Source organism: Neopsephotus bourkii, unplaced genomic scaffold, assembly GCF_033783945.1.
Source record: "Neopsephotus bourkii isolate Nb327-2 ecotype Australia unplaced genomic scaffold, CSIRO-AGI_Nbou_v1 NB_53, whole genome shotgun sequence".
In the NCBI taxonomy this organism is placed as follows: domain Eukaryota; kingdom Metazoa; phylum Chordata; class Aves; order Psittaciformes; family Psittacidae; genus Neopsephotus; species Neopsephotus bourkii.
The window spans coordinates 2,647,005-2,674,694 of NW_026900570.1; the positions used below are offsets into that span (position 1 = coordinate 2,647,005).

Consider the following 27,690-nt stretch of genomic DNA (forward strand, 5'->3'; position numbering starts at 1 on the left):
GGCATTATTTTACATATTGTTGTGGGGGGGGAAAAAAGGAGGGATGATTCCCCCCTTCCCCAAGCATAAGGGAATGTTTTCTTTGCCTTCTTGCTCTCTGGCAAAATTGGTACAGAGGACTCCTGCATGTATTACCTAATGTTATGAGTATTTTCCTATATGGGTATTCCTGCTCACAGGTGCTAATTGCTGATGTAACTTCCTTTAGTGATAACCCGCTAGCTCTCAGGGCCAGTAATGCCTGGCTGCAGATGAGGAGGGAGAAAACAAAAAACATTGTGTCATTTGAGGCTTGGCACAGTCAGCTTCTGAATATGTGCGTCTCTCCTCTGTCTTTTGGTGGTGGAGGGGAGCGATACAGTCATTATCAGCCAGCAGGGTTTTTGTAGGGAATGTATTTTGACAGTGAATTCAACTCCCCTGGTGCCTTATGCATCTATCTGCCTTCCCAGGTGAAGAAGGGCTGGGCTGTGTGGGTCAGCAGGAGCCGGGTTGTTGTGAAGAAAGGTGAAGTGGCAATAGTCTCCCTTTTTCCTTAGAAATGTGGGGCAACCTGCCTGGCCTGGGGACACTGTGAGGATGAGGTTCTATAGAGAGCCAGGGCAGGAGCAGAGCTGCAAGGAGCCAAAGGGGATGGGGTGAGAGCATGTTTTGTAGGTAAATGAGAAAATGGAAGGAAATGTTTACATGAATCTCTGTGATTGAAGAAAAGGTTTTGTGTGCTTGTTTCTCCAAGAGCTGCATCTCGTCTCTGAGCTTAATTATACAGCTAGGTATCAAACAGATATTTCTAAAGCAAACACAGGTAGTTTTTTCCCTTTCAATAATCAAACACCCAAGGTGTCTGATTAAAGCCAAATATCCCTCCTTCCAAACTGCCATGATGACAATTGTTTCTAAATATGAGAAGTTTTTTCTCAGCTGTATGCAGCCCATACAGAGAAGGCTGAGAAAATACCTCAGACAATACATGAGAAAAAGGAGCAGTTAATATCTCCTGGGAAGCAGGGGAAGAGGTGGTGAGTTCAGCAGGGAGCACAAACAAGAGCAGAAGCCTTGCTCCAAGGAAAGAGAGACGGGCACTTTTCAGATTAATTAAGCAGCAGCACTATGAAAGAAAACATGTCAGACTTACTACAGTTAAAGTATTTCTGTCTGTAAATAGATTGCACGAATTACAAATCCAAAGGAGCATAAGAAGCAGCTGTTTTGGAGGTGGAGATAGAAGGTAAACATTCCTTCATCAGAATGCTGGCAGTAGCTAGGGAGGGTTTGTAGGGACTAGTACCTAGTGTGATAGCTGAGGAGGGATGAGTAGAGAATGATGCATTGCCTTGTTTGTTAAGGAAAAGAGAGAAAATGTTTGTCTTTAAGTATTAGCAGAAATAAAGACTACAGGGAAGTGCTTTGAGGCAAGTGATCTCCGGTAATAAGTTGTGATGAGTACCATGACACCTCTTCATTAGAAAGGCCAAGAAGATGGTTAAAAGCATAAAAAAAGCCAATAACATAAATGCAGTAGGACTTGAGAAATATCCTGCTTTGTCAAAGAGCTGACAGAACCATGTAACAGAGAGCAGTGCTGCAAGCAACTTCCCTGTCCTTAGTGTGCTACCAAGATCTACCTTTCCAGAAGGGATTTACTGGCTGTTGGCTGTTTCCCTTCCCTGGTGTGTCTCAGTGAAACATCCAGATTTGAGATGCTCTCTGATGCCCAGTGTGAAGACTTCCACCTTAGCCCTGGCATCCTGAGGTGCAGCAGTTCCAGCACTTGCCCTTATTATGGCACTTGCTGAATTTCCTGCCCTTGAAATTCAGATTTGGCAGGAGACGGAGCATCTGCTGCCTCATCCAAGGGATCCAAGGGGAGATGCAACCCTGGAGCAGCAGTAGATACATTTTGGGTCTAAAACAAGAAGCTTAGGGCTGCAGGACCTGCTCAGGGCTGTGATAGCTGCTGTCTGTAAAAGAAGTTTGGGCAGACGACCTACACAATCAAAATATCAGAGAAAATATGAATGGAAAGGATCTCTAAAGGTCATCTAGTTCACCCTTTTGTCTGAAGACAAGTTTAATTATACCCACGCTTTTCCTGAGAGATGTTATATCTCCTCAGCCTCTGTCTCTCTAAATTAAACCATCTGAATTCATTTAAAGTTTCTCCTCAGATATGATGTATTTTTGGAGATCTGTGAGTGTCTTCTGGACTCTTTCCAATTGATCTGTGTCCTTCAACAGCCCAGAGATGATGGTACCCTATACATGGCTTCTCCAACTCTGGAGACAACTGAGGATCACCAGTTCTGTTTCTTTCTGCTGATGACTCTATGTATGCATATCTATATCATCTCTCATGTATATAGGTACACATCTCTCATACGCACATCTATATATATGTTATCTATGAGGAATAGATGTGTTCAGCTTTTCTTACCAGCTTGGAGGGAGAGTCTGCAGAGATCAGTTTAATGTCTTGAAGAACTCTTGGGTTTCTATTGCAGGCATTTTTTACTGACTTCTGTCTGGGTAAAATAATGGGCCAAGTCTAAATTTGAAAACTTTTAGAAGTTGCCTCAGTGCGAACAGCTTTGAGTGGACTGAAAATTAGTACAAAGTTTTTGATAAATGACAAAGACCCTACTTACAAGGAAATGCTTATTGCAGCTGTCTGTGTTAGGTCAGGTCTCATTTAGCATCTTCATTTAATGATCCTGAAGAGGGAGTAAACAGCCTGTTAATGAATTTGTGTGTGATGCCATATAGGGAGGAACTGGGAGTAATAGGCAGAAAAGACAAAAGACTACAAAGGGACATAGAAATGATAAACACTCACAGATAATGAAGTTAATTTTATCTCTGCATAACACAAATTAATGCTTTTGGGTGACGTGGAGGAAGGGAATGTGGTTAAAAAAAACTGGCCTAGTTAAAAGTTTTTCATGAGGGAAGTAGAGTTATGTTTGCCATTTGGTATTGCTTCCAAAAAGCTGAGTGCCTGTTTGGACTTTTCAGGTCACACATATATGGGACATGGGAATCTCCTCTATTTGACAACTTCTGGTCTATGTGGTTTACTACCAAGGTGTTTGAATATACACAAAAATAATAGTGAAGATGAAGAGGGAAGTGGTTAGTGAGACCAGATGAAATTAACTTGGATTGGCTGGTTAACCCAAGGGACAGAGCAACCTCTTTTTCAGTAGAGAAAGCATTATGGCAGAGGTAACATTATGGCAAAAGGGAAAATGTATGATAAAATGCATTGAAGAATGGGAAAACTGGAACCAGCAATAAAGCATTTGAGCTGATTGTGTGTGATGGATAGTTTAGCCTGGTGCTTAGGAAAGTCTGTGTAGTATCTGAAGAAAGAACAGTAGCAAAAAGCTGAATTCCTGGGAAAGATGGCATAAAGAAAAAGGGGTGACATCCTCATTCTTATTTTAATTTATTTTAACTCCCCCTCACATTATTCTGACAAGTGTAGCACAGGAGGAAGCGTAATATAAATGAGAGTCTGGCCCTAAGAGTCTTTACTGAGAACATGTTCCCTCCAGTGTTTCAGCCGTTCAGTCCCTTCTGCAAACAGAGATGAATGCAAGGATCAGAAACATCAGAAACTCAAAGATTTGGATGTAAGGACTGACAGGTTTTTATTTCAGATTATTTTCTCTCTTCCCCTTGTGAGCATCCCAATGTGCTGGAGGTTTGAATTAAGAAAATTACATGTCTAAACTAGAACACATCCAAAATGAATCCCCAAATGAATGTGTGCATGCACTCGTACAAATAGAGTGACAGAATGTTTAATTATGGCTTTCCTTTAAAAAAAAAATAAATGAGGCCCTTTGTTCAATGCAGCTGTCAGTCTTGTCACATCATTGCTATGAGCAAAAAATTAAAAATAATAATAATAAAAAAACTGCACAAAGAAAAAGGCATCCAAAAATTACTCTGGGCCAGCTAGATAGTAACTGGGTTACAGATAAACAGCACCAACGTCTTTAAATATCACAGAAACAAATGTGGCAATGCAGAGGTCAACAGGGGCTTTAAGAGACATGAGCAGGGAGTGACAGATGCAGTCGTCATTGCAAAGAGATTCCATTAGTTCTTTGCCATTAGTATTAAGAGAAAAAGCAGAAGGTCATTGCAGAGAGTAGAATACATTTTCCTGGGTGCAATACGAAATGCTAAAAGGTTTTATGATTATGCCAGAGCAGATAGTTAGGCAATTAGAGCTGTTAAAAGTTGACAAGGGACTGGGTCCAGATGAGTTACATCCGAGAACTGAGACTGAAGCAGCAAGTGGAATTGAAAGCTTTGGCAACTATTTTTTGATCCATATCCAAGGATGGGGTGGTTCAAGAGGATTGCCAGAGGGGCTAATGCAATTGCTATATATAAGCAATGCTCATGGAAAAAATCCAGTGTCAATGCAATTCTTTGGTAATAATATAACTGATAAGGGAGAAGTATGTTTCACTTCTGCAAGTACATGATAGAGGGTTGTTTGCTTGGACTCAGGAAAAGGGAGTTCTTGGCTATAAATTTTCTTGAGTTTCTGAAACATGTTATTGCACCAGAAGATAAATGTCAAGCAGTCTATAATTCATCTGACTTTCCTGAAAGCATAGCATAGAAAATATTGATCTGCTTAATAAATGCACATTATCTCCTGAAAATGATTAAAAATTAGCTCAGGAAGAACAAATAGTTTCACTAATATTGCAGAAGGATAACAGAGAGCTGGAAAGCAAATGTGCATTCTGCACTATCAGCATTATGTGCACTCTTTCACACCTTTGTGCAGTATTTGCATTGTTTTGAGCACTAGACTTAAAATATTTTAGGGGAAAAAGGGGAAATCTTGTCCTTTCTTGTGCTGAAGTTCAAGTTTAGTAGGGGGCAGGACCATGACAAGCCATTCAAAGCTGGGCATGATAACCTTTAGCCTGTGTAAAAATCTTACGTTTGCTGTGGCAGAGGCTGCCCTTCAGGCACAGTTCCATACCTCAAGGAGCTCAGCTCTGTCAGGGGTGATGATTGGCTTCATAAGTATTAATCATGACACACTGGACTGTTTCAAGCACAGCTGAATGTGATGTCAGGACATATTTAACAGAAGATGCAGAATGCACTGTGATAGTGCCAGTGTTTCTCTCTGCACTGGGCTTCCTCCCCTGGGAGGATTCCCACACTTCTTTGGAGACAGGAGCCCTAGGAAGCAACGGCAGTGGGCAGCTGTCCATCCCCTTCCCAGGTGTGATGGTCTGCTTGTCTCCTCGCACTTCAAAGTGTAGATGTCAGTGTTACATCAACCCTGCCAGGTCCTCAGGCAATACGTAGACTTGGACTGGATGGACCACCTTTTTTGCACCCTTCCCTCCAACCCCTTCCCTTTTTGGTGACATGCATTTCTTTCTCAGGGAGTTTTGTGTTCTTTTGCAGACAGAGAAAGCTGTAGCAGGTTTCTAGCAGGTGAGATTTTTATTCAAAGCAGGTGGAACTATAGTCAGACCATGACACCATGGTGTAAAGGGAAGGCAGTTTTCATGCACTCCATGCACTCCACTGCAATTCTGTGTTGCACTCTACCATGCTAGAACCAGCCCTCTTGCACTGACCCAGAAGGAATACAAATAGGAATTGTGAGTACTCAGCACCTTCAGGGATCTGGCACTGTGATAATCTCTGCCTCTCACACAATCTTCATAGCTGAACTACTGTTAATGTGTTTGCTATTCATCTGTTGTAGCATTTAAATAGGAATTATTAGTGCCGTATTCTTTTGGGTGATCAGCCCAAAGTTGCAGTGGAATAGTGTGACCTTGAGTTTTTCTATAGACAATGGAAATTAGTTGATAACGGACAAGAGTAATTGCTTGGATTACAGTGCACCTCTGGAGCTACATCACCACAATACATCACTGAGTCCAGGAGCTTAGCAGGATTCAGAAAAAAAGGAATTAACAAAATGCAAACAAGATGTTAAAATACATTAAAAAACATGTGATGGAGGATAATACAGAGGGTAATTATAATGTGATTATATTAATATAATTATATAAGTAAGCACTGTAGCTTCATTGGGAACACTGCATGCAAGGCAGGGCTCAGAGATGGCTGATGAGTATGTTTTGAGGCTTGAGTAAATCTAATGCATAGGAAAAACTTAAAATATTGGTGTTACTTATTTTTAGAAAGGAGACCGCAAAAAGAACATCATGAGGAAGCCTGAGGCATGGGGTGAGATGCAGTAAGTGAGGTGGCAGAAGTGAGATGCAGTAAATGGACCTGTGGCATGGTTAGGGGATAGGAAGGTCCTGAGATGGGGGATTTGGGTAAGTGTCTGAAAGGTGCCGTGGCGTGAAGGAGTTGGGCAGAAATGAATGGTCTCCTGTAGGAGGAGACAGTAGGTTGTTCAACAAATAGAAATAATCAGTCATTCAGCAGCCAGGCAGTAAGAAGTGTGTTTCTAATTGGGGATGTACAAAATAACCTTATGGTATGAGAGGTAAGAGATGTGTGTGGTGCACAGAGCCAAAGCACCTGGAAGTTTGGAGCCCTTTTCTCTTAGAAAGAGGATGAAAGAAGGGGATGAGACTAAACAGATTATCAGGACATCTTTTCCTCTTCTTCACATGCAGATAGACAAATGGCCATGGTCATTTTCCAAGGTACAGGGAGGAAGAAACCACAGTAGCATAAAACAGAGCAATAAGATTTCCCACCCAGACTCCTGTTAAATAGTTTTCCTTCTTACCACTTCCCCCAGATATTTCCCTGTAGCACTTGAAGTTCTGCTGCAAGGCATAATCTGAAGAATAACACAATCAACTAGGTTGGAAAAGACCATTAAGATCATCAAGTCCAACCATTACCACAGGACTGCCAAGACAACCACTAAACTATATCACTGAGGTCCTCATCTACACAGGTTTTGAGCACTTCCAGGGACAGTGATTCCACCACTTCCCTGGAAACCAGAAGCTTATGAACTATTGGAAAACCTGTCATTTCCAGTGTTTGAGTTCAAATTGAATACAGGGACATTATTTTCACACACAGAGCTTGTTGCCACAAGAAGGTGCAAGAGAAAAATTCTTCCAGGTTTGGGAAGAATATGAAAATTGTACCAAAATTAAGAATACTGCTGCTGTAATGAATAGCAGTAGCATGTTTTAGAAGGGATGATCAAACTTCATGACTTAAGTCAGATTTTAAGTATTAGGGATGAAGATAAAGGCTAAGATGAAAGTACAGCATCCTTCCTGTTTTTTACACTTCCTGGAATTAATTAGGCCTTTTACACAATTAATTTATCCACTTGTACTTTCTAGTCAGGTCTTCTCTGTGCTTCTCTGTTTACACAATAAAAAAGCATTCACAGTTGTAAGCATAAAGATTAGAATTGCATAAAAAGCTTTTGGAAGGAATATTAATATCTCAACAATAGAGAATTTGTGTCTTTGAGCAGGTTTGTGAACATCTTTTTGCACTTTGGCTGACTCTGGCTGACTCTGGCTGTCACACTATGAGCTCAGTTAAACTGATCTTTGGTTTGATCCAGTGTAATGTGTTTTTTGGTTTTTATCTTGCCTGCTCATGCAAAGATATCCTTCATTCAGAAATAGCTTTACCTGTAAAATTTCTACATCCAGTTTTATTCCGACATTTGACAGATTCATTCAGTCATTCAACTTAGCATTTCTGCATCACAGATAACATTAATAGCAAAAGTAACTAGAAAACCAGAAAAAGCTTTTAAATTTTACATATTGAAAGCTGGCTTAATTTCAGTTTTGGCCAGGCAGTTTTCTTCAAGCTGAGGATAAAATGTTTAATTTCATTACTCTGTGTTAAGCTGTTATTTTTCCTTTAGAGTTTCTCCAGTGAAAGCAGCATGACCAAAATCTTGTTCGCTTTTGATTGTTTTTTTCGTGAAACTTGAAAATGGATAATATTTCTGTGATTTTTCTATTCCATGGTTTTATTGCCGGGACGATATTGTTTCTGTTATGGCTTGTGAGCAATACTTTGTATCTCTTCTTAAACAGATCTGATGCTAGAATGATGATGTTCCTGTGCTTTCTAGGCTTTGAAGACACTAGAGCTAAGTATTGCCAAGTTTGCTAAACATTTGGGTAGATGAGCTGCTGCACTATCAGGCCTGAATGCTCAAGAAGTAATATTCCATACTAAAAAGAAAAGAAAAATATTATTGGCATTTAAAACAGAGAGTATTGGTATTTTAAAAAGGAATGTATTTTGGGGCCTCTTTATCTCTCTTCTGGGTTTTGCACTTTATGTGTTAATGAAATTAAGGTTTTCCCTTTCTTCAGGAAGACCAGAAATTGATTGTTTTCTTCTTTTTAATGGAGTTTGGGTTTCTCACATGCCTCACTGAGTGAGGAGTTTAAAGAAATCTCAATAAATCATTCTTTTCCTGAAGATTTACTTGCTTCTAGTAATCTCTCCAAACATGCTTCTCCACACTATCCATCATAAATATATTTATGCTTATATGTATTTATGTATATATTTATACATACATTCTCTCTGCGCAAATGTATTTCAACCCTGAATAAAAGCTGAAGGAAATCCTGGAAAAAAATGGCCAGTGTTCCTCCCTAGTTGCTGACTAACTTGCTATTAGGGGTTACTGTGATTTGGGAAAAGCTGCCTCACTTCACCCCAGCACTGACTGTGTTTCCATAGTGGGTAAAGCAATTATTGTCAGTTTGCCTTTTAAATGTTGAAAGGCATCTGCTGTTCCTCTGAGGTGAATGGTGAAATGGAAATTGATGCTGATAATAAACATAATTATAAAGACAGCTGCTGGAAAGACCCTGATCTGTATGAGAAAAGTGGCATTTTAAGAGCTGTGCTGTGCTTGTAATGAGAAATAGTATTGCCTTTGGAACCATCGTACTGAGGCTGGAATGATACGTCTGATCAAGTCGCACCCATTATGTGACACTATATTGCAAAAATTTCTTGTTACATCAAATATCTATGATGGTGCAATGGCTGGAAATTCTTTCTCCCTGTATCTCATCTTTAAACCTCTGAGTTTGGGCTTTATTTGGGTTTTGAGTTGGCTCTTTTTTTTAGTACAGAAGGGAAAGGAGTCAAAGACATTCCATTTGAAACCTTTCCTGAGATCAGTAAGGCTTACACTGGCAAATCCAGACCATCACTGGGGACTTGTAGGTTTGCAGAACAGAAAAAATCTGTTTGGGTTTGGGACCAAGTGCTTGGCTTGACATGCCTGCAGGATCTAGTCTTGCAAACAGTAATGTTGAAGAGGATGAGAACACGTATTATTCTAGAAGATTCATGCTACCTGGTAGTTTACATGCCATGTGTCACAAAATATCAGACTTTAAATTAGAGACAGCTTTGTGCAAATGTCAGTGGAAAAGGAGATGAGTTGAAAATAACATTAAATAATTACTGTGAAATTAAAGGACTATTTTGAAGTTCTTATTAAGGTTGATGCATCATGATTATGTTATTGGTAATAGTTCATGGCTCATCCAATGTTATTATTGTAGCATTGATGTTTTCATGTAATGTTTTCTGGATCATTGTAGTCTTCTGTGGTAGTTAATTGAATAAAACACGAGATTTACTTGGAATAGATGCAGATACAAAGTATTAAATTTCTCAGAGGAAGAATGTTTTCCCTTTGTTTAACATAAAGCATTAGTTTGTTTGCAAATATAATTGATACTGGCTTAAAGAGCATTTCTAGACTACATTAAATGGGACAGCCATAGTAATAGTATTAGAGTTATGGCAGATGAGTGTAAATAGTGCAATATTTACTGTAATGGATTCTGGACTGTAAATATCCATCTACATATGGATCAGGAGTCTTACTCATGAATGACTTTTTAGAAATGCATTGTATGAAAGGCAAAAGGCCCTGTTCTTGGAATTACTTCCTGGTACTTAACACAGCTGTACATTTCTATAACGCTGAGCTGTAGGGTAAAGCCCAGGTCCTTGACCCTAGCAATGCTGTGGTCTCAGTGTCGAAGCCCAGTACTGCAAGTAGAAACACATGCTGAGTTCATTGAAGGGTGCGTCAAACTTCAACTGCTAATGCAGGACTGACAGAGGCTAGAAACCTGTGCAGGGAATTGTAGCTTTTAAGTCCTCACTCAACCCTAATGGAGATGTAACGTCAACAAATGTTATTGAATGATGATGTGAACCATTCAAGCTTTTCTGTGTCTAGGAAGGGTACTTTGAAACAGTCTATAAAAGGATGGGGAGAGATGCAATGCTGCACACACAGAGTCTTTTAACTGGGTGCCTCAGAAGTGCTGAAAAAGTGAGTTGCTGAAAAAGTGAATGCTGAAAAAGGAAATGTTGGTCCTGTGTGGACAGAGAAACTCACTGATAGTAAAAATGGTCTCTTTAGGAAGAGACAGAAGCTTGCTGGGCAGATTCCAGGCAAATTATTCCTCTTGTGACTAAGTTATTTTCAGCAGGGTCTGTTGTTCTGTTGGAAACAACTCTAGTACAAAGCACCCTGGGTTGTGTAGCTCCTGGGTGCTGCTGTAATACAAATAATTAAAAAAAAAAAAAGTAAAAATAGAAAAAAGTTTATTTTTTCATTTAATTTCATTACAGCAGATTTCTAATGTGTTGACTATATTGATTGCATTCAACTATACTACAGGACTATTTTATGAATAGATGCTTTTTGGTTTTGACTTCATCAGAAAAAAACGGATTTTCATTTATACTGTGCCTGCATTGCATTTCTCTGACTCTGTAAGGAGGCTTTAAAACTGATGTGCATTGCACTTACAGGCACTTATAGCCACTTCACAGGGACAGAGTAATGTCAAGGAGCGTTAGTGCCTGAGAGAAGATGCATAGGATTTTACCAGGATGGAAGCTCTATAAGTCTTTTAAAGCAATCAAGTAACTTTGATTATAGAAATCTAAACCTCATTTACAGTGCAAGATCTGATGAATATACTGAAGTTTCTGTCTTACAGAAAAGGATTTGTCCCAGGTAAATTAACTACCCCTTTTTCTTCATGGCAGAGAACTCAAAGTACCATGCTCCGTGACACAATGTGGGCTCTTTCAGCAAAGGTCTACATGTGCCATAAGGATTAATTCTACCATCTGTGTTTGTGTTAACTAACCTCTGTTAACATCCCATACTCTTACTGGGGAGAAAATTAAATCTTTAAAAAAAGGTTTCTCTAGGGGAATGGCCTGAATCCTCTCTGTTGCCAAGGAATATATTTGTACCAAAGAAAATGATACTGCTGAATTTATTTAGCAATAATATACAAAAGAGTACATTTTTATTATAACTAATGCCATCATAATGGACCAGTCAGTAAGAAAGCATCAAAATTTAATGCTGGATGGACTATAAATTAATATTAGTTTGCATTCCACCACTGCCACATAGGTAAACCAACACACAGGTAGTACTTAACTGATAAGATGAACTTTTGAATCATTTGTATGTGGTTTTGCTGCCAGTACTATCTGAAGTTAAATCACTTTGCATGAAATATCAAATGAAAGCATCCTTTCAAGACTATAACTGACTGTCCTCTGCTATTTTTGTAATTTTTAATTACATGTAGCCTGTCTCTGGCATCTATGAAGGGGAAAAACATTAAAAATAGATTGATCTATTTTGGAGAGCTTTTCTCTTGACTTCATTTCTGGACATAATTAAAAGCCTAATCTGTTGGTTAGAATTTGCCCATTTACTTTGACTTTTTTTTTTGACTACTGGAAGGGGCAAAGTGATCAGCTGAAGTCCTGCTGAAGAATACTGTCTGTTAAAGTTTAGTACATTAGTCTTCCTTTCATGCTGAGCTCAGATTTGCTGGCAAGCATGAATGTTTATATTTTTCCTATCAATCTGTTGTGCTTTCTCCTCATACTAATCCTTTCAGAGTAGCTGTTGCTTGTTCTGATGTAACCAAGCTACAACACAGAGTGAAAACTTGTTAACCAACTATTCAGTGCTCTGGATTGCTTTGTAAGGCACAGAATTGATTTTTTTTTTCCTGCTAGCCAACTTCTATTTCCACTTTTCAAGGCTTTTGCAGCTTAAGCCTCTAAATGTCCTGCTCTGCAGCTACTTCCCACACCAGCAGAAGTCAAAGCATAAGCTTTCCAAATGCAACACACTGAAGTTATAGATATTTCCCAGGTAGAGCTGGGCAATAACCCAAGGCCCTTCAGAACACCTTGTTCACAGCAAAGCCTGATCCAAGCACCTGGTATTGATCTGCTATTGTCTCCTACTGCTGACATTTAGGCGAGGTATTTTAAGTCCTTCTGCATCCCTTCTTGTAACTAGACCATAGGCTGGGATAACAGAAGTCTTGGCTGACAACCGGAAGCAGGAGTGGGCTCAGCTTTTGTCTTTTTGTGGACATTGTTGTACTACAGCATATGTAGGCAATCACGTGTGCCACTTCTGTCTGTGATGTACATGTGATCTGATTTTTTCTTATATGTATAACGGCCATATTATGCATACGCGATTACATGCAATTTGAGAGGTATATGAGTAAGACATGCATTAGTTATTTTTGACAAGCAGATGGTTCTGTCTGGTACACTTTATCACACTCAAGCTCAGATTTAATACTTGAATGGTTTCCTGAGGGATATATATGTTTGAGGGGAAAAGTATACATCTTTGCATAGCTTCTTTTTCAGCTCACAGGATGCGTAGGAGTTGCATAGCAATGTTATGGAACTTTCTGTTAATCTCCAGATATCTCCAATTCCCATCCTTGTGCTATTTTCTAAACTAAAGGAAATCACAGATTTTTATTATTTTTTTTTCTCATAGAATAATTCAGGAATATGCTTATTTATTCAGCTGTAGGCTATTTTGAAATGTTTGTCTCATTATTTCTTCACTGTCTTCAGAATATGGTAAAATGGAAAGGTCACAGATACCATATCAAACAATAATATGGTGAAAACTGTGTTATCAGGGACAAACCCTCTTGTTATAGAAAGGATGCATTTGCTTATTTGGGTTGTGTGTGGGAAGGCATGATTAAGTACATCATAGTAAGCATTTGTGTAATGTTTTAGGAAGGCTGTAACATATTTTATTTGTATGGACAAAAACCAGTGAAACCTTGGAAACTGTAGTGGGGCAGTCTGAACGGCATACTGAGTCTCTGTGTGTTAAGGTCCTCGGCCACTTAATGAATGCTGGTCAGTACTCCTGGGACCCTTCAGCAACATTTAGACATCCAGAGCAATTACATGTACTCAAATCACTGCTACTTACAATTACTGCTTCACCCTTCCTCTGTCTGACTGTTGGACATAAAAGGAACAAACATTTTAGATGGGAAGACACAGGGAGTAGTCTTGAACCCCAGCAACAGACTTTTATGCTCCCTGTACATTTTGGACATCCCACCTCTGCTGCTGCAACTCTTGTGCTGCCATCAGTCACAGCGTTTTAAAGCCTTGTTCTTGCTTCCAGGAGGGACAGGTGGGGCAGAGTTAAAGCAGTCTTGTAATTTCAAGTAGAGATGTGAGGGCTTTCATATCTCCTCTGCTTGTGGCATACCAGGTGGTGTGCAATCTGCCCTTGCTCCAGCTCTGCCCAAGTGCCTGAGGTGCCATTGCTGAATACCTGCTATGTCTCTGTAATTAAAGAACATGGATGTGGTTTTGGACAACCTAATCTAGTTTAAGATGTCCCTGCTCATTTCAGGGGGGTTGGACTAGATGACTTTTGAAGGTCTCTTCCAACACAAACTATTTTATGATTCTGTGATTATCAATGCTAAGTAAAGGATGTCTTATCACTTTTTAGAGGTCTTATGATGTACGTAGAGCCCCAGCGTTCTCCATGTTTCAGTAAGACGTATAGGATATACAGATCTTATGTATCCCTTCTGTGTCAATTCTCTTGTTATAAGCAGATTGAATAAATGGATGGGAACAGGACCTTGCTGCTATGGTACTTGAATTACTTATGCTATTTAAGTTTGAATTAAGGAAGCTATGTAGTTTACCATATCTGTTTGCTCATCATGAAGTGAGACTTCCACTTTCTTTACCATGTCATCTGGTTTTGAGTGAGTTGGGACTCTGATTTGGTGCAGTGTTCTCAGAACTGAAGAATACCCCATAGAGGTGCTTAAAACAAAGACGTAGTGCTAACACTCCCCAGAACACCTCTCATCTGCTGAAACCACTCAAAGGTGCTCCAAGTGGCACACCAAAACTTCTGGTCATTTCTTGTTTTAAATTAGAGCAAGCTGTCGTTATGGTTTTTGTTTGCTTCTTCACAAGGTAATCAGATTATTGAGGTTGTACTAGTAGTAAGTCAACTCTGTTCATCCCCTTCTTTCTCTTTTTTAATAAAGACAGACCTTTACATCTGTGTTAAGGGTTCTGGGGAGGCTTTCCAGTTGGCCCATTTTCCATAAATAGCATTTCCACTAGAGGGCATTCAGAATACTGGTAACAAGTTTCAGCTGTCCTCTGCTTTAGTGCATGTGCTGTGCCAGACATGCAATCTGGAAAGATGAATGCAGGGCGGGTACTGAGGCACAGCAGGGGAAAGTGAGTGAAGCGACAAAAAACTGTGCACCATTTGTTTCACCCGCCCAGTGAATTAGGGCATGCCCAAGTGTTGTTTCCTGCCTCTTCCTTATGCCTTCAAATCTGAATATATTGTTGGGTTTGCCTTCTCCAAAAATAAAGATGTGAAGCAGATAGGAAGGGCCTTTGTGAAGTGTTTTAGAGAAGACAAGTGTCTGAAGTGTTTTCATTATTCAGACTCTTGAAAAGGCTATTTTGGGCTAGTAGAAAAAGTTATCTACTGTACAGCTATTAGGAATGCAGCAACCTATGTTTACCATAACAGATTTCATCCCAAGGGATCTACTTGAGAAAAAGCACACTAGTATACAAACACTTGCAGCCGTCACAACCCCCACCAGTAACTGAGGGCAGTGACCACCACCATCCATCCAACTTCATTAAGCATTCTGGGAAGGTAGTAAACTTAAGTGAAGATACTAGTGCCGGTGCAGAGCCGACACCTTTGTCCCTCTGGGTGTTATTTGGGAATGTTTGTGAGAAGTTATCATGAGGCTACCATGGTGTTCAATGGGCCACTGCTCATCAGGGTCCAATTTTTGCACCCTTTGCTACAGGTGGTAGTAGTGCTAAGCAGATGCTCTCCACGGAGCCCAGCCTATGGGATCCAATGCAGCCATCTGTCAGGTTTGCATTCCGTAACTGAGGACATTTGCTCCTTATGCCTGCATCACTTGTGAGACCTCATCAGTTGTGTTAGTATAACTTTCAATCAGATGTGACAGATGTGACATCTTTAAGATGAAAGTATATTACATGCATCTATTTACCAGTGTCAAGTATTTTGCATAACCTCACTATTGAAAGTGTACGGATCATGTTGTAAGTTCAAGTTTTTGGTTGGTTGGGTTTTTTTTATAAAGCTGGTATAAAAGTTAATGAAAGATAACAACCATTGCAAATAAAAGTGTACTTCATAAAACAAATGCTTAAAAAGCCACTGCTCCAGCTGTGGCTTTTATGTACAAGGATCTCTCAAGCAATGGTATGTGCTTACATAAGCCTTTCACAACGTTTACATTTAAACCAGTCATCATCTCATATGCAGATCATTTATTCATCCTATAACTCACTGTTGCAGCTAAAAATGAAGATGAGGCTCTCCCTTTTCCAAGCAGTAGGCTGCTAAATAGCCTAATATCTTTGCAGCTGTTGTGAAGATGGGGATTCTCTGTTTGACGCTGATTTGAGGGGTGTATTTTGCTATCTCTTCTCATTGCTGGTGGTATCTTTTACATTTTCTGACCTGGCTGTTTTGAGTTACAAATTCTATATTGCGACTATTCTGTAAAACTTATGTTTAAATAAAGAGGAAAACAAGTAGGGAGGAAAGAAATAAATCTTTCCACTTCTAAAATCAACAGTCAAAAAGAGCTTGCGTTGAGTCAATGAGGAAGGAATTCAGCTGCTGCTCAGAAATGATAATGGGGAGGGGGAAATGTCAGTGAAGATTGATCCCTAAGATCGCAGGGAGCAGAAATACTAAGCCAGACAGTGAGGAGGCAAATTTTGATAAAACAATCTGGAGACGATTCACAGCTGGCACTGAAGTTGGGGCCTCAGAAGTCTCTCACGCACAGATAAACAAGTGAGAAAGAGGCATCTGTTGCATTACAGCTGCCAAGGTCACACCAGCAGGAACAGGCAGAGGGGAAGAAAAAAGCCAGCGGTACAGTCTGTATTCCTTGTGGGGATAATGTAGTGCCAAATCATTATGGCATTGCTAATCATGTGCCTTTGAGGCTGGAAAGATGTATTAAATTATATATGCTGACTCAAAAAAATAACCCCACTGTCAGTCAAAAATAATGGTTTTGAAAAATATAATCCACTTAAATGGGAAATTCTGACAGTACACATGCTTGTTCTTTAGGGTGAGCAAACCAAAGTGGATACACAGTCCAGAAGTGAGAAGGGCACAAGTACCTGCTGTGTTCCCCAGAGTCACACTCCAGTTTAGGCAGGAAAGTGCTATGCAAAATAGACCTCGCTGCACATGAGTGAGCAGACTTTTTCACAGCTTGCATCCCAGTCCTGGAACTTGGAGCAGCAGCAAGAAACAGGAAGCAGCAGAATACAGTGTTTCAAATAAAACTATTTTAATCACTTAAAACCATCTTCTCAAACTCAAAGCTTAAAAAAAAAAAAAAAAAAAAAAGCAATTTAGCAAGGCTTTTGTAGTGCACAAATGGTAGCAACACCACAGGACTGTTATACAGAGCCGCAAGTCATTCTTGCAATGCCTGTTGTCTCTGTGTCCTCTGCTGCACATACCTGCTTGTTTCAGATAGCAGGAGTTCTCAAGCTTGGAGGAATGTTTTGAAGTGTATCCCCTGTAGGAACAGACATTCATGCAAATACCTAATTAAAGGCATTGAGTAAATAAACTGGATTTGATCTGTTAAATGAAAATACCACGCCAAATTGCCGTCTTAATGATCTTGGCACTGGAAATGTGACATATTTTTATCTGCAATTATATTCATCATCTATTATTGCCTCTAGCATGTTCACAGAACCTTTGAAATCTGGAAAAGCATTTGAGTGGATCCCCAAGCTACAGAGGTCCTCAGTAAACCCTCTGAAAATTTGTCTGGACATAGACTCCCCCATGACTAACCCTTGGCAGAACAAACATGTTGGAGACAACCAGAGAGAGGCAATATTAGCAGTGCTGATGCAAGGTTGAGTTAACTGATCCATATCCTTAAAGGCCAAAGCTTTTCCCCCCCAGTAATAAGATTATTTTGGGGATGCCCTTTGACAAGCTGAGAAGTCTTGCTAAATTTAGGGATTAATTTCAAACAAGATTTAGTGTTTTTATTGTCTTCTAGTATGGAACAAGGTTGAGAAGCAGTGCTGGGGATAGTGTGTAAGCAATACAGATGCTCTGATGCCTTTGTAGGAGTAAAGCTGATGTCAGCTGATCTACCACTTAAGTATTCCCAATTCCCAATTCTGACTGGGTGCATTGCTGTGCCCTAATGTGATGTTACTGTTGTCACATTCTTGGAGAAGGGCAGGGCACAAATTGTGTTTTCCGAACAGAATAAAAATTAAATTCTCCCTCTCTGAAGCTTATTCAGATGAGCAAAGAACAGAAATCTTGACAATGAACAGCCAGGATGACTGTTTGCAGCAGCTAAAAACATAAACTCTTGTAAAGAGAATTTCTAACCATGCAGCCCTTATGGTTTCACAGCTGCCTGTCCTGCTCTGGCATCCCCTACATGAGGAGCACTTGACCTTCAGAAGGATCTGCAGTGGAGGAGCACAGATCCCTCTGACTCACTGCTTCTGGGCTACAGAAGCCCAGACTGAAGAGGGGCTGTGCCACCGCTTTTTGTGTGGATGAGATCTTGGCACTGGAACGGAGGAGAGTGAACTGTCATCAGCATGCCTTGGCACATCTGCAGGACCATGATGATGGTCCTGCAGACATACATCCTGCTTTGTACAGACCCTTCTTGTTCTTTGAAATTTTCTAGGGAAGCCAGAATAGTGGGGCAGTAGGGCAGCTGCAGATGTTTTGAATCAGACTTGGAGATTAAATGGATTTACTTTTTTGGGAGTATGCAGTTGTCTTAGGAGAACATGAGTCAGGTAGACCTTCTTCTCAGACAGCTGTTGCAGGATGTCAGAACTGTGCCCCCACCCACCTGTTTCCCCTCCTGAAAAGCAACACCAATACATACTGAGCACTGTTCCCCTTGCATCTTGTTTTGATCCAAGCTTTCTCAGTCACCTTTCAAATGACTGAATGCTGAGATCCATGGCTACGATGTTTTTACAGGCTCATCTCCCCTTTCTTTTAGTGAATGTCTCTGTGTCTCTTCCTGAGTTATCTTACTAACATTTACTACCTCCATGACACTGCATCCCCCCAAAAAAAAAAAATGTAGCCCTTAGGACTTACCCTTTGCAACTACCTGTGAATAGGTTTTTCCATTATCATAACTTGCCAGAGTATACGCTTTCCCGGGCCATGTGTCCTCTCTGAACTGATAGCAAACCAGCTAAACCACTGGGAGCTGGTAGCGAGTGTGAAGCTCCAAGGAACTGGCTGCACAAAAGCAGATCATGTGGTGTGTTCTGCTGGAGGTAGCACATTACCGCACCCCAGGTTCTAATGGTTTAGATCCACTAAGAATTTCAGATACATAGCTCTCCATGGGATCTAGTCTTTATCTGGAGAGGGGAGAACATTAGCAGACTGTTCAAAGGTATCGTTAATCAAGTAGAATTCATTTTTACCCACTCTACCCACTGGCTTCAAATTCCTTGATGTGGTAATGAAGAGGGAATAAATAGCTCAGTGTGCTACAGCCAGAACACCAGGTTTCAAAGGAGCAGAAGGGTTCTGCATCCAATAACTATACCTGCTGCTGCTACAGGATTATTACTGCCCTTACGTAGTCTATACTCCCTTGAACAGATGTGTGCAGCTGGAGGGCTCCCTGTGAACATAGACTGCTGTTGGATCTGGCCTTTATAACAGAGGCAATGGGAATGCTCTACACTGACTCCTGAGGGCCCATTGCTGCTTCCCATGAAGTGGATGCTCAGCATCCACAGACAGCAGAGACTCTTGCCTACATGGAAGGGCAGAATCAAGGATTGTCTTAGTAAAATGATCCGCTTAAAAGAGCAAACTGCTTTTTTTTCCCTACCATGTGTCGCTGTAATGCATAGTCATAGACAATAGTTATTGTGCTTTAGCTCCTAACAGTTCATAGGTCTTTATGGCAATGAGTTTTTAAGGTTTTAGTCTATCTTGTCTTGTAGAGCCATTGCAGCATTATTTTCTATTTGCAATGTAAAAGATTTGCAACAATCTTTTGAGCATGAGGGAGCTTTGTGGTGGTGGTAGAGCTGGTCTCTGAGAACTCCAAAGAGTGTTTTGAGAATGATGCAAGACCACAATCCTGTTCCTGCCAGTCTCGGGAGAATGAAGCACTTCCCTTCTAATGGGAAAGGCTGTAAGACATGTGTGACTAATTTGTTACAAGGTAATTAAAAATTATCTGTCTTACTGCAGCACTGCATGATATTGTTGAAACAAGCACTCTAGGTGAAGATGAGTTGAGAAGCTGGGAAGACTTCCTTTCACCTGTCACTGGTTCCTCTCCTGAGAGGAGGAAAATGACTGGCTGTCCTGCCTGGTGGCAGAGGAGCTAATTGCTGTCAAGTGTGGGGATGCCATTCACGTGGCTGTAGGTTAGCATTTTGAGCATGCATCTTGGTTAGCAGGGAGAGCCGTCTGTGCTCATAGCAATGCTCCTGAGCTGTCCCAGTGGTGGCATGATGTGGACTACATGGATTAATGAAAGATGCTCATGATGGGAACGCAGATTGTGTGGCAGGGATGGAGCTAGAGATAGATTCTTTACACAGCCCAGGCAGCCAATGAAGACAAACCTGTTGCAAGTGATGTGTGGTAGGTAATGGACAGCCTGATGCATCTGGAAGGATGGAACAATGTGATGCCTGTGTGCCTGTGATCAGGTGGGATGCCGTGGGATGGGAAAGTTATATTCCCAGGGTCCTTATTTGCCAGTGCCTCCTGCAATCCCCTAAATAGGGCTGTCTGTATAAATCCTTCTGCCTGGGCAGCTGCTCTATATAAGCAAGATACCGATTCTTGTCCTGTGATAGAGGTGTATTAATTTTTCATGAGTGGTGACTCAGCCTTGCAATAAAGTTGGTACCCTAACATAGCACAGAGGTCAGGATGGATGGCCTCAGCCCTGTTAATACATGAGCAGATTCTTCTATGTCTGTTAATAATGAATATTTCTGAATGGCTAAACCCCTTTTATTGAGGAAGGATGGTGGCAGAGAGCTGGAGGACGTGACTTCCACATCCTCCTGTCAATGAGCAGCAGCTCGTGGCCATCTGAGAGGATGAAACCCCTGCACGGGTCAAGGGTGATGGAGAGGCACATCCAAGCAGAGGTAAAGGCATTTCAATAACACTGGGGTAGCTGCACCAAAACACTGGGAGGTAAAGTGAGAACAGTCAGCATTGTAATGTACTTAATGTAATAAGGCTAAGCCATAGGCATTTGGACAGCTAACTGCTGGATTAATTAACACAATTAACTTCTTATACATCCAACAACAGGCTTAGTGGAAAAAAAATCTACATTATAAGGAGGAGTGGCCATTTCAAGAAAACTAGTGAAAACTGTGTGTCTTTAATGGTTAACTGTGAAAAAATTAAATCCACATAGGTAGGGTAGGAAAGGGTGAATAGATAGGTACAAATATATTTATTTTCAGCAGCAGTGCAGTCAAGTTCAGTGATTGCTAGTGTAAGTACTGAGGGGTCAGGGACACAGTGAATGGTGTATGTTTTGGAAGGGATCTGTTTTGCAGAAATTCACAGGATATAACAAAGTAAAAACAAACCAACCAAACAACAACAGAAAAAAAAAATCAAAACCAAAAACCAAACCCCAACCAATACAGTTTTGGGTTTTTTTCCTTTGAAATCCTTTTGGAAAGCAAATTAGCTAAAGTGTGGAGTAAGGCAAGCCTTCATTCCTACCCACTACAGATAGAAAAATAGACCAAGCCCATTGGAAAATTTAAACTGATCCACTTCTAGAAGACCTTGAAAGTAATCCTGTTCTGATGGCTGGGAAAAAAATGTATAAGCAAGAATAACCTCTCTATAAATATATACAAAACATTGTGACTAAAACTATTGGGACTGAAGAGATGAAATTGCACTGTAAGCTAGGTCCGTGTCATAATATAACCCAGCAAGAGGTTGAAACAGGCTGTTAGATTTAACTGTAAATTATTGCTTCTTGTTAGAAAGGTGCTGTTCACTTTTTTTAATGAGCTGTTGCCAGGATCCTGGCTCCTGGGACCAGGCAAGGTTGTCCAGTTTTCCTACCAGCAAAATTCTGTGTTGGAGATCTTTTATGTTGCTGTTTCTATAAACCAATGTGATATCTAATGGTGAAAATACAGAACAGGCTGCCCAGAGAAGCTGTGTCTTCTCCCCACAGGGACACACAGGACCCCATCCCTGGCCGTGTTCAAGGCCGGGTTGGACAGGGCTTGGAGCAACCTGGTCTAGTGGAAGGTGCTCCTGCCCATGGCAGGGGGTTGGAACTGGATGAACTTTAAGGTGCGTTCCAGCCCAAACCATTCTATGATTCTATTAAATGTTTTGGAAGTCTGACTAGTGGCTAGTAGATACCCTCTAGGAAAACTTGTCCTGCTGTTGATCTGTTCCTGAAACAAGGATCAAATTTATCCCAGGTGTAAGGACACACTGCATGTAGCGAAATAGTGTTCCTGGTGAATGTGACCTTGTATAATAAATCTGTGCTGTAAAACTGAGAATCAAATGGGCATAATCACTTCCTTGTCAGATAAATACTCTCATGTTCCCTTTCCTTAGCTAGTTACCTGCGGACTCAGCAGAGATCCAATTGGATATAAGGAGGAAGTTCTTTACTGTGAGGGTGGTGAGGCACTGGAATGGGTTGCCCAAGGAAGTTGTGAATGCTCCATCCCTGGCAGTGTTCAAGGCCAGGTTGGACAGAGTCTTGGGTGACATGGTTTAGTGAGAGGTGTCCCTGCCCATGGCAGGGGGGTTGGAACTTGATGATCTTAAGGTTCTTTCCAACCCTAACTATTCTATGATTCTGATTCTATCACGTGTGTGAGAAAATGTTTAGCTTTGTACAGCATGACAGCACAGAGGCAAGCTCTGGGCTCGATCTAGGTGCTCTTGGAAAGAGATGAGGAGTTGGAAAGCAGCAACATGGGAGTTTCATGTTGCCTGATATTGAGGTGTGCTGTGACTTGCATCAGTCTCAAGCAAATACCGAACAAACTTCATGTTGCTCTAAGTTTTGTCCAACTAAAATCCCCTGAGTGTTACTGGAGAATGGTACTTGCTTTATGCCTCGTGCTCATCACACCCCATGTCACCCCATGCTGACAGCAAGGTGGGTGAGTGGGCTAGGAAGGCTTCTTTGACAGCTCCACCATGTTGGAGATACCTCCATTATGGCAGGAAGCTAGCTATGGCAGTGTGGAGTGGAGCAGGCAGCGCTGCTGGTGTGTCACCCGGCAACGTGACCTACATGGCAGCTGCGAGCATGCAGGAGGCAGCCAGGATATCAGAAATGCAAAGTGGCCTGCGTCACATCAGGGACGTGGAGAGGGTTGGGGGAGGCTGGGCACGTTTTACCCTGATGAATGCGCCACCCTTTGGCAGTGAGGCAAGCAGCTCCCCAGGGAGTGTTGATGCGCTCCGTGTCCCACCAGTGGGAACCCGCTTCCCTGAGAGTCCATGCTGCATCCTTCAAAACTGCCCTGGTAGCGGGACAGAGGCTGCCCTTGGCACAGCTTTCCTTCATAGCCAGGGACTGCCAGGGCACTGAAACCTGTGCAAGTTGGGAGAAGCTGGAAACTCTGATTGCGGGACTCCCGTTGCCAGCATCACAGGGAACGTGGGATTTAATTCCTGAGCGCCGGCTGCCTGCGGCCCCTTTCCCCTTGCTGCGGGAGGGGAGATGACTGCCGAGCTCAGCTCTGCACATCGCCAGCGAGCAGCACATTGTGCTACGAGGCGGCCGGTGCATGCGCAGCGCGCGGGCTGCTGCCGTGGAGGTGGGGAGCGAGGACCACATCGCTGCCTCCCGGCTCCGAGCTGCCAGTTGCTGGTTGCCAAGCAGTTATCATTGTTTCTGTGACGATTGCAGAGGCTGTTGCTAATTGAAGAAGCCCCCACAGCATCCTTCTCTCTGCTCCTGCTTCTGCTTTTATTTTAGATGCTCAAGGGGGAAGACAGCTAGACTAGTGCTTTTTTACATTGCATTTTTATTTATTTCTTTTTTGTGGGGGTGGGAAATTTCTCAGCTGGTGATTAAGTGATGGACTAGTTACTTATCCTTATCCCTTTAGTCTTTGTGTGTGTGTGTGCGTGCATGTATGTCTGAACACACACAGACAAGCTTACACACGCACACACACTGTAAAATCTTGTTTGCCACTGCAGTGGGCACAAATAGGTGAGCATGACTACAGCCAAGGAGCAAAATGCATCAGGGAAACAAGCCCAACAACAAGATCAGGTAATGCTTATTTTCCTCAATTTCAAACAAATACAGATTTGCATTGTATAGCTCTGTGTTTCATGTATGATTATTATTAATATATATATTTTTTAATCTTCTTGGTGTGCTTTCCTAAAATTGTCAACTGAGTCACCAGTCAGTGGCAGGAGGAAAGTACTGTGTAGCTGGGTTCAAGGTCTGCTGTCTCGGTGTGTGTGGAGGCTGGGGGGAAGCTGAAATTGTGCTATTTTTAACAGCCCTGTACCTCTTGCTGAAGGCAATAGAGGTTTGTTCTGTAACTTGTTCCTTATGTGCAAGGGGGAAGGAGCAGGATGTTGGGACAGAGGCCCCTTCTCTTTGGAGGAAGGGGGTAAAGGTTTTTAACAGCCCCTATGCATATGGATGTAAAACTGCAAAAGTGGGTTTCAGCTTCTTACTTTGTCATGCACTTTCAGGGGTTTTTGAAGGTTTTTTTGTCTGGCATTGTCCTGGAGGGACACTTCAGAGTACAGCGTGTGCTCAGGCTGTGTGTGTACAAGGAGTGATGGGGGGGGAAAGCAGCTGTAAGTAGGTATAACTCTCACTGACTCGGGGGGAAATTGCAGTGCTCACACCGTATCTGAACTTGATTCTTTTATTTCACTTGGTAGGTGCTTTGTGTGTTTCTGTAAAGGTAGAAAGTTAAAGACTTAATTTTGCCTGTCATGCCTAGTTTTTAGTGTATTCCTGTCTGACTGCACTTACCAGGACAAAATGAAGTAAAAACTTTCCCTGTCGAAGAAAGCAGCATGTGGCAGAAAAAGGGGACATATCCTCACTGGTAAAGGAATAGCACAGTTAAAAAGTGGTGGCATAAGGGAAAGCCTGGTTGCAATCTCTGAGCTCCAGTCGAGGATGGCAAAGGTTTGTGGGCTCCTGGCACACCGGCAGACCAGCAGCTCCATCCTTCTTGGCACCAGCTTCCCCTCCCCGGCTTCAGCCCCGTGCCTGGGGGGACCGTGGGTTAGCCTGTACGCTCCAGTTCTTCAATTTTCATCGTCTCGTTAAGATATTGGAAGTTCGCTGCTTTAATCTTCAGTTAGGACAGCACGGGAGGATAATTTAAACAGATCTCTCAGGGCACAAATTAATTCTTAAAATAGTTCCTCCTGCCTCGGTGAGCTGAGAGCCTCTCACGTTGTTTTCTTTTTTTCTTTTTTTTTTTTTCTTTTTTTTTCTCTTTTTTTAACTTGGTGCTTTATTTGAGGGAATTGGGGAAGGGAAGAGCAAGGGAAGACACCAGGCACCACAGACAGCATCTGCATTTTCAGGGTGACATTTTACTAATGGCCAAAACAGGCTCAATGGTTCAGTGAAACCAAGAAAAAACCAACTTTGATACTGAGGGTAAAGAAACTGTGCCTTCATTTAACCTTTCATCTGTTGGGCTGCTGCTTTCCTGTCCATTTCTGTTGGCATGTGTATGTTTGTCACAGTTTGCTGCAGATTAAAATTAGCCTAGCTGCGTTCCTGGGAGGCAGGGGTGCATAAGTGCCATTTCTGAACAAAGAGAGCTGTGGGGCTGTCCCCTCCTCCTTAAAGCTGTGCAAAACTGCTGGGTTTTGTAAGTCAAGAAGTGTAAGTCGGTTGTGTTTTAAGACAGAACAATGTTTTTCGTTCAAGTAGTGCTACCTGTGTAATGCCATTCTGCTACTGGCATGCCATGACTTTGCTACTGTCATGCCATGTCTTTGCTACTTGTCTCTTCCCATATGAAATATAAAATGCCTAGAATGGGTCTTTAGTATTATGTAGAGTCTTGATTGAATTTATTCTATAGCTGATTGAGTTGCAATTATACCCATATGGTATGCTTAAATATTCTGAAAGTACATGCTCTCTCAGCTCTGCCCTAGTGTGAGCATGAGATAGAAATATCAAGCATATATAAATATCAATGATATTGATGAATATTAATGTTAGAGTCTGTAAGAACCTTTGCTCACTTCCATTTTTTGTTGTTGTTTTCACAGTACATGATTAGTAAAATGGTTTGATAGTGGAGGGTCAAATCCAATCTGTGCCCATTGTTTTGATTGTACTTTTATCTTCCAACACCAAAGACAAATCTAACCTCTTATTTTACTTAAACCAGTTCATAACTGAAAAAAGGTTCTATCCAAATTCTGCTTCCAGATGAAATTCTATTTTCAGGCTTGTGAACACCAAGAATTGCTGAGGTTTTTTTGCTTGCTTAAAACTGATCAAGAAACTGAAAATCGTAGCTGGGAGAAAATTGAAGGCAAAGTGCTGGTCTGTCTGTAGGGGACCGACTCTTTTTCAGAAGCAGCTGCTGCTGTCGTAAGAGATTGTGACTGTCCCTTTTCTGTATTCCTTGCTGTGACATTCCCTGGATCCAAAGGCAGGCAAATGACACACTTGGCTTAAGTCTATGCTGTGTCCTACCATGCTAACCCAAACAGAAGCTGGGCACAAAAAGGCACTGCAGGAACAGGGTGTGGAAAGTTTGAAAACATCTGCAGAAGCTTTGCAGGCATAAAGGAAAAAATCTAATTCAGACCCATGTGTCTATATGCAAATGAAGGCATGTTCTCAAGATTTACAAAAATTATAATAATTAGGAAATAATTCGGATGTGCAGATAAGCGATGCAGTGCTTTACCTACTTGAAGCCATGCAGTAAGCATCCCTTTCTTTCCTTTTTTTTAATCAAAAATGTTATTATATAGTTTCTATCTGATAAGCAGTGTTGCTCACCTCCATGCCAGTTAAACTATTCAGAATTTAATCATTTCTCTCCTTGCTTATCTCTTTCATGAGTCTGAACTTTAAGCCTTTTGGGCATCATGTACAGAAAGTGTAAGTGGTATGTAACACTGTCTCTTACTGTCAAGTTGTGATTGCTTGATCAAGATGTAAGTTGAATGTGTTAGTCTCTGTATGCTTAGGTGCTTTTGATACAGCTATGGTTTCTTGTTCAAACGGTTGAAGTTGGATACCGTGCAGTGTACAATGATTGCAGTTGGCTTTCAGCTAGACCCAATGCTCAGAAGTCCGTAGAAAAGCCTGCAGACGCTAATAGACTTGGGCTCTGGCTCAAGAGGACTAGTGAATCTTGTTCTCTGTCTTGGGGATTGTTTGCTGGATGTGTGTATACACCATTAAAACCACGTTTCCATTGAAAAAGGAGATGAAAATAGCAACAACAGGTCAAGTACTGTGTCAATGTGCTTTAGTAATTCATATTTCCTGAAGATTTTTATATTTCAACGTAAGCCTGTAAATTTGTTATCATAGTTTAGCCCAGTTCTTGTTACTTTTAATGGCCTTTGGGAATGTAAATAGCCCTACAGTCATACATAAAAAATAAGGAGGCTGGGTTTTTATGAAGATGTGGTAAAAGGCATAATGTGCTAAAATGAGACTTTTAAGTATTTTAAAAAATGAGTCAGCATATCAAGGATAGCATGATCACAGATTCTCAAAGACCACCTTTTATAAAACATATTTAAAGGGTTGATTGGTTCATTAGGTACTTGAACACTCAGAATAAATGATTGTTCCTGTTTCTTTTGCTGTATAGAGAAAAACTGTCAGAGGGAGTGAGATCTTGCTCTACCCTGTACATATCCTAGACAAGGTTGTTAATGATTGCATGTAGCTCCATATAAAAGACCAAAAATTAAGTAAGGAGCCAGCTTGAGTGTTGCCTTTTATTGAAGTGGACTACATGGAGGAGTGGAGTCAGATCAATAGAACAGTTATGCCTATTAGCTGTCATTAAGGTAATCAATTTTGAATTTTACTGAACAGGTGGAATTCCAAATAATAGGTGCCTTCAAGTGGAGAGAGAAGACATTTAACTTGGAAAACCTAGTCAGACTCAAGAATGAAATGATGAAAAGAGTAATATTTCATGCTTCTAATGTTCCCCTGCCACTCTGTACTTCACAGAAATAGTCTGTAG

General features: G+C 41.2%; 1 protein-coding gene across 7 annotated transcripts in view; it reads left to right on the plus strand.

Moving 5' to 3' along the window:
• DPP6 (dipeptidyl peptidase like 6) overlaps nt 1–27,690 on the plus strand; it is a 559,516-nt gene that overhangs the window by 275,872 nt on the left and 255,954 nt on the right. The window contains exon 1 of one of the 7 annotated variants that reach the window (XM_061349188.1): nt 23,257–23,741. The exons of the other annotated variants lie outside the window; for them this stretch is intronic. Within the exon in view, the coding sequence (XP_061205172.1) occupies nt 23,685–23,741 (57 nt within the window). The 5' untranslated portion in view covers nt 23,257–23,684. Of the gene's footprint in view, nt 1–23,256; nt 23,742–27,690 lie in introns of those variants that run through there. 7 annotated transcript variants of the gene reach the window in all.